Raw genomic sequence first — 7,189 nt, 5'->3', positions numbered from 1 at the left:
GCCTAAAGGGGCTCCAGGAAACCTGGAGAGGGGCTTTGGACAAGGGATGGAGGGACAGGACAAGGGCAATGGCTTGAACCTGCCAGAGGGGAGATTGAGATGAGCTCTTGTGCAGAAGCTCTTCCCTGTGAGGGTGCTGAGGCACTGGCACAGGGTGCCCAGAGAAGCTGTGGCTGCCCCATCCCTGGCAGTGTTCAAGGCCAGGCTGGACTCTGTTTGATCCTCAAGTTTCTCTGCATTCTCTGTACATAGTATTTTCCTCCCCCCTCAGGTATTACTTGTGTCTTCAGCTCAGACAAGACATCCTCGCGGGGCGGCTGCCCTGTTCCTTTGCCACTCTGGCTCTGCTGGGTTCCTACACGGTCCAGTCTGAGCTGGGAGACTACGATCCTGACCTGCACGGCCCAGATTACATCACTGAATTCAAACTGGCCCCAAACCAGACAAAAGAGCTCGAGGAGAAGGTTGTGGAGCTTCATAAAACATACAGGTAAGGTGCTCTTCTTCAACAGCGTGGCCATGAAAGTGGGTTTATTTCATGTGAAAATACAAAGTTTGCTTGGTTTTACCTTCCCTTTGTCTTTTGTTTTTAATACTTGGTTTGGGGGTTGCAGTCTGGCTGGAGCAAATCTCATCTCTTCGTGTGTCTACTCAGTACCCTACAGCATGTTTGGAGTAAAACTTTTGTAATATGGAAGTATTGCAGGTGATGCAGGAGGTAGAAACCTGTGGTTAAGGTTGTCCTCAAGGTGTTTGCCTGCATGGCCATGACCCAGGCAGATGTGTCTTGTTCAGGTAGGGTTGAAGGACTCCTGGGAGTCCCCCTGATACCATATTAAAATGTGACAATAACCAAACCTCTTCCTCATCTTATTTTGAGCTGATTTTCATAGATGCTCTCAAGTGCTTGGGTTGCAGAAGTGCTGCTGTGCAGAGTGGGCGGGCAGCAGCTTCTGCTCCCTCCCAGAGACACATTAGGGTTCTAGGGAGGGAAAAAAGCCCAAAAAACCACTTGGTGATATTGAGGCCTTCAACCAGCAGCCTCTTGACCTGTGAAAAGCTGCTGGTTAATGCACTAGTAACAAGAACAGAGCAAAGATGAGACCTGCTCACAGGCAGATGGGAACTAATAACTCAAGTGCAGTAGGGAAGGGTGGACATGTGCCTCCAGCTGTGACCAAAGCTACAATTAACACCTTGCTCAACCCCACAGATCAATACTTTCAATTGATTCCCCTCCATTTGCACTGAGAGGAGAGGAGATGAGGGAAAATAAGTCCTGGGCTGCTGACAAGCTTCATGACTTGGAGTCAAAGGCCATTAGCTGTGCTAGGAGTGGCAGATCTCATTGCTGAATTATTCATGGCTTCATTAGAAGGATACTTGAAGGTATAGGATGGAGTTATATTTAATCTGCTAGAGTGTGTAGGGGGAAGCAGCATGTACCCTGTGTAATTTCTGGTCTTTATTCTGTGGACATCAAACTGTCAGAAGGTTTTCAGGGGGGAAACTCTGCTAAACCGTGCTCCATCTCTTGCTACTTCAGCTGCAAAGCACAAGGCGTGTGTCAGGCAACTGCTCCAGGTCTTTCCTAGAGGATTGTCCTCACATTTGTCTTTCTCTGCCCTATCTCCCACCACTAAAACCTCTCTTTACATCGCACACAAGATGTATGTGAGTGCTCAGTAAGGGAGACATCAAAGCAGGGAACAAAATGAAGTGGATGCAGCTGAATTCTCTCCCAGCATTGCTGCTGGATGTATCTTGCTCCCCAGAAACTTATTAACAAGGGCACTTCGAGAACGTTGCTAATCCTCCATTAGCAGGATGCTGCTGTTAAACGAAGTTGTGTTGCTTTTCCTGGTGACAGGGCACCATCTGCTCCCAGAAACTGCTCATTCATCTGCTCTGCCCCATAGGAGTCACTGCTGAGGGGTCTCAGCTGTCCTGGCCTTGGGTTTGGAGAACAATAGCTGGGTTTGGGAGGTTTGGAGGCAGGAGGGCTGGGAGGATGGTACCCATCATACCCATCACCCTTTGCCTGCGGTCTTTTCTTCCACTGGATCAAGTTTTGTGCCCCTTACAGCACTTCCTCCCTTTCTTCTCCAGTGTCTCTGCAGCCCCACAGGAATGAAGTGCATCTGGTTTAGGAGGATGGCTCAAAGCAGAAATTTGTGCATTTACAGTAATTTAATAATTCATCACAGAATCCCAGCCTGGTTTGGGTTGAAGGGACCTTAAAGCTCATCCAGTTCTAGCCCTCTTCCACAGGAAGGGACAACTTCCACTAGAGCAGGTTGCTCCAAGCCCCTGTGTCCAACCTGGCCTAAATCTAGACATAAATATCTATATTTGTACATCTACATCTGGGCACAAGTTTGTATTGACACTAAAGAAAACGAAATGAGTGAATGGTTTTGGAAGCCTGATCTGTCCCCTGCTAAAAGCAACAGATAGGGGAGTACCAATCCCTTTCTCTCTTTCTTTTTTTCCCCAGGTCCATGACTCCAGCCCAAGCAGATCTGGAGTTTCTTGAGAATGCAAAAAAGCTGTCTATGTATGGAGTGGACCTTCACCAAGCCAAGGTGAGAATCAGCATGTGTGCACCTGCCTGTGGAGTTTGTAACTGCACTTATCCTTCCCCCTTGCAGGAGCAAGTTTGCCTATTTCAGGAGGCTCCTTTTGAAAGACAGAGGAAGTAGGGAAACACTGACACACAACACAAGTGCCTCAAGCACTCTTGAAGAGAAGTGATGCTTCCTGATTGCTTATTACTTAATATATTACAGGAAGCTTTACAAAGCTCCTGGTGTAGACAGGTCCTTGCTCTGAGGACCTTAGAATATACAGCTCTGACTCTGCAACATGAGCCACTGTGCTCAGGGAAATGCAGGACAGGCTCGAGATGAACCCTTTAAGCAGACAGCATCAGGAGAGAGCAGAAGGGAGGAGGTTGGAAGGAGAAACGTGAAGGAAAAGCAAGAGAGCTGGCAGCTGAAGTTGGGGTGGTGGGGAGATGGATGCAGAAGACCAAAGGGATCATTAAAGGCGGATACTGACCCGAAACTTGTAACCCTGACACTGCTTAAACCTCATCTGCTTTCCCAGGACTTGGAAGGAGTGGACATCACTCTGGGAGTCTGTTCCAGTGGCCTTCTTGTTTACAAAGACAAACTGAGAATCAACCGCTTCCCGTGGCCCAAAGTCCTGAAGATTTCCTACAAGCGCAGCAGCTTCTTCATCAAGATTCGCCCAGGGGAGGCAAGTTCTGGCTTCCTGGTGGTCTTTAAATGCCTTCTGGTTACCCCCAGCGTGTGTGCTGCGCTGAACCACCGCGGGAGAGGGAGGGAGCCTTTCTCTGAATGGGCGTTTCCAGGCTCTGCCGGGTTTCTGGTCCTGGCTTGGTGTTAAGTTCGGGTAGAACCCACTGAGCTCGCTGGAGCTATGAGCCAGCAGGCGACAGTTTTAACAACGTGTCATCCAGCACCACCTCCTGGCACCGCGTGGTATTCCCAGCATCCCGGGGAAACCGGTGGGAAGTTCCTGGTTGAAACTGGGAGAGGACTAACTCCTTCCTTGGAAATGGGGCGAGACAGAGGCTCTTTGTCTCATTTCGTTTAAAACCAAAAGGGTACTTAGAAATACAGAGCCATACTTTGCACTTAGCTTGCAGCAGGCAGGGGAAGGCTGCCCTGATGCTGCTTCTTATGAATGGGGAGATTCTTGGAGCAGCCTGGTCGCTGGAAACACGGTGGGGAAAGAGGCTGCAATGGGATTTCTGTCTCCTTCTCCCTCGTTGTGCTTCAACTGCCATGACCCAGCCTTGCAGGGAGGTCAGTGTTCAACCCCATCCTGCAGCTGGGCAGTGTGGTAGGGGTTAAATGAGTCTAAATGACTGCAAAACCCACAGCACTTGGCTCTGCAAATCCCTGTGCATCAGGAGAGATGCTCAGGTTTGTGGTCAAGCTTGTGTTCTTTGGTCACACCTGAGCTCCTCCCGCACGTTGTGGAGTGAGTTCAGCTGCTCTTGGGCTAGGCCAGCAGTTTGTGCTGCAGTACAATGGGGCAATGGGCTGGGGACTGGACTCCTGCCACGTTTATTTCTTGCTAATATTTGTGTTTTCTGCAGCAAGAGCAGTATGAAAGTACAATTGGGTTCAAGCTCCCAAGTTACCGGGCAGCAAAGAAGCTGTGGAAAGTCTGTGTTGAACATCACACGTTTTTCAGGTGGGTTTTCTGAGTGTTGGGTTCACCTTAACCAACTAATGCTTTAGAATAGCTGCTAAAAATGAGCATTCCTTCAGAGTTCCTTAGGGCTTCACAAAATGTGGAGTGAAATGCTTGCAGAGACGTTAAATATGTATATTGCAATGGATTTCTAGGCAGCTTCCACTTCATAAAGTGTGTAAGAATAACTGTGTCCTGGGCTGCCTAGAGAAGAGATGGCTCCAGGGAGACCTTAAAGCAGCTCCCAGTACCCAAAGGGGCTACAAGAAACCTGGAGAGGGGCTTTGGACAAGGGCCTGGAGGGACAGGACAAGGGGAATGGCTTGAACCTGCCAGAGGGGAGACTGAGATGAGCTCTGAGGCAGAAGCTCTTCCCTGTGAGGGTGCTGAGGTGCTGGCCCAGGGTGCCCAGAGAAGCTGTGGCTGCCCCATCCCTGGCAGTGCTCAAGGCCAGGTTGGACACAGGGGCTTGGAGCAACCTGCTCTAGTGGAAGGTGTCCCTGCCCGGGGCAGGGGTTGGAACTGGATGGGCTTTAAGGTCCCTTCCAACCCAAACCATTCCATGAATCCGTGATAAGGCAAAGGTCTTCTGTCTCATGTAGATGTGGGGTTATTGCCAGTGCGCGTTGTTTTGTTAGTCAGGTGTGTGCAGGAGACTAATTTGTATGTGAATTTCCCTTCACCTGCTGCTTCCTGCACCTGCAGGCTTGGTTTCTAACCCGTGTGCTTGGTTTTCAGGCTGACTTCCACTGAGGCCATCCCAAAGAGCAGGTTCCTGGCGCTGGGCTCCAAGTTCCGCTACAGCGGGCGGACGCAGGCGCAGACGAGGCAGGCGAGTGCCCTCATCGACCGCCCCGCGCCCCAGTTCGAGCGCACGGCAAGTAAGCGAGCGTCCAGGAGCCTGGATGGAGGTGAGTGTGCTGCTCTCCCCTCTCCATGATGGATTCAATAGAGTGCTGAAATACTCCTTAAATACCACCCAATTCCCTGCTTTAAAGAAAACCCAAACCATCACTTCTCGCTTTACTACAAGACCTGGATGTAAACCGCAAAGTGATAGTAGTACCAGTGAGAACTGACTGACAAAAAGGATGTAGGTGGGTGCTGAAGGCTCATGGTAAAGTTCTGCTTGTAAAGATATTTCCTCATTCCACCTCTATGCATTTTCCTTTTAGCAAATCAGGACCTGAGCTGTTCTAGGATTTGTTTAGCTGCTTAAATTACACAGTTTTTCTTGCCACAACTGTTTGAAACTTTTCCAGTGTTAAACGATGCCCATGTTGAAGCTTGTGGCCTTCAGTCAGGTGGGCTCATCCCTGGCGTTTTTTAAAGAGCCAGATAGCAGCAGGCCAGTGGAGGTGAGGCAAGGAAGGGGAGTTTCTAAGTTTGCTCCCCTTGATCTGGATTGTGGGGTGCTTGTGAAATTAGGATCCAGGGAAAGGGGAGCACCTCATTGCCCCAAGGGCACCTGACAGCGCAGGAACAGAATTGCTTTGAGCCCTGCGGTCGTGCTGCAGCCTGGGAGGCAGCAGAGCTGCCCCAGCACTCTGTGGCCAGCAACAGCCAGGCTGCCCCTGCTCCTGACATGGGTTTACAGGGCTCAGTGACACCCAAGCCTGGGCTTCATGCCTCGGAGCTGGGAGGGGAGGGCTGCTTGGTCTGAGCTCCGCACCTCAGCAAAGCAAGATGCCAGCTTGTTGCGATCTGGGTGTGTGAGGTTACCCAGGCATGATGCACAGAGGCAAAAGGACCAGCAGTGTTGGTTGCCCCTTGGCCATGCCCTGTAGACCTTTACAACCCCAGATGTATGGAAGAATCCATGCTGCAGTCCTGCACTTGAATGTCAGAGCTTGGAAAAGAGCAGCCTGTGAATGTCACGCTTGTGTCCCCGTTGAAGTCTGCAGCCTGTTTGCATCTGCTGTGTGGGCAGTCCTTAACATGTGCCCCATTTCTTCAGCTAAACGTGCGACTCAAAAAGTTGAGTTCAGAGCCATAGAGGAAGAGAAGCAGGAGGAGGTGGTGGTGGTTGAGGTTCCTGAACCAAAACCCGTGGATCAGATCCGAGAGAAGCCAGGTATAGCTGTGGTGGTGGCTACAACTCTCTGCAGCACCTTTCCTATCCTTTACATGCTTGTTCCTGACAATTCAAAGTTTCACCAAATCTGGTGGCTTTCTTTTTCCATTCCTTTGCAAGAAGAGTTTTGCAGTCAGAGGACAGACAGCCCAGCAGAGCCCCGGCTCTGGAGACTCACTGAATCTCTGCCTTGCACCTCATTGGACTGTAATTCTATGGGGAGGTGGGGAAAAGTTGAGGACGTGCTGGCACTTGAGGACTGTCTCCTTGTTAAATCTGGGTGGTTTTGTAAATGTGGATTAGAAAACTTGAAAGTTTGATCTTGAAACTTCTTGTAAAGCTTCTGAAATCCTTCATCCCGGGACCAGCTTGCCATGTTTTAATGGATTTTCTTTGGGGTTTGAGAAATGCCACCCATTTTTCTGCCTGGAGCTGATATTTCTCTTAAGATAAGTACTGTTGATAAATATTAATGCCCTGAAGAGGCATGTAGGTACAACAGCATATTTGACTCCTAATTAGCAGCAGTGTTGTCAAATACTTGCAGTCTTCATCACTTAAATAGCAAAAGCCTGTGGTGCATGAGAGCTGGAGATAATTCGGCACATGGGAAGATGTCTCTTGTGTTCCCAACGTTTAGATTTGAAGTTGATCACTCAAGTACATCTAGTTAAAGCTGTTAGTTTTCATATGGGTTTTTATCTAGAGGAGGCTGGGTGTGTTAGAGTGAGTCCAGAGGAGGCCATGGAGCTGCTGCAAGGGCTGGGGCAGCTCTGCTCTGGAGCCAGGCTGAGAGAGCTGGGCTGGGGCAGCTGGAGAAGAGAAGGCTCCTGAAGGGGACACCTTAGAGCAGCTCCAGTGCCTAAAGGGGCTCCAGGAAAACTTGCG

General features: G+C 49.9%; 1 protein-coding gene across 1 annotated transcript in view; it reads left to right on the top strand.

The window, feature by feature from the left end:
• EPB41 (erythrocyte membrane protein band 4.1) overlaps nt 1-7,189 on the top strand; it is a 46,971-nt gene that overhangs the window by 11,265 nt on the left and 28,517 nt on the right. Inside the window, exons 6-11 of the mRNA XM_010022431.1 lie at nt 272-490; nt 2,498-2,585; nt 3,109-3,261; nt 4,130-4,227; nt 4,966-5,138; nt 6,185-6,301. Coding sequence (XP_010020733.1) covers nt 272-490; nt 2,498-2,585; nt 3,109-3,261; nt 4,130-4,227; nt 4,966-5,138; nt 6,185-6,301 — 848 coding nt within the window. The remainder of the gene's footprint in view (nt 1-271; nt 491-2,497; nt 2,586-3,108; nt 3,262-4,129; nt 4,228-4,965; nt 5,139-6,184; nt 6,302-7,189) is intronic.

The sequence above is a fragment of the Nestor notabilis genome, unplaced genomic scaffold (assembly GCF_000696875.1).
Source record: "Nestor notabilis isolate BGI_N333 unplaced genomic scaffold, ASM69687v1 scaffold15239, whole genome shotgun sequence".
In the NCBI taxonomy this organism is placed as follows: domain Eukaryota; kingdom Metazoa; phylum Chordata; class Aves; order Psittaciformes; family Psittacidae; genus Nestor; species Nestor notabilis.
This window is presented reverse-complemented; position numbering and strand designations above follow the sequence as displayed.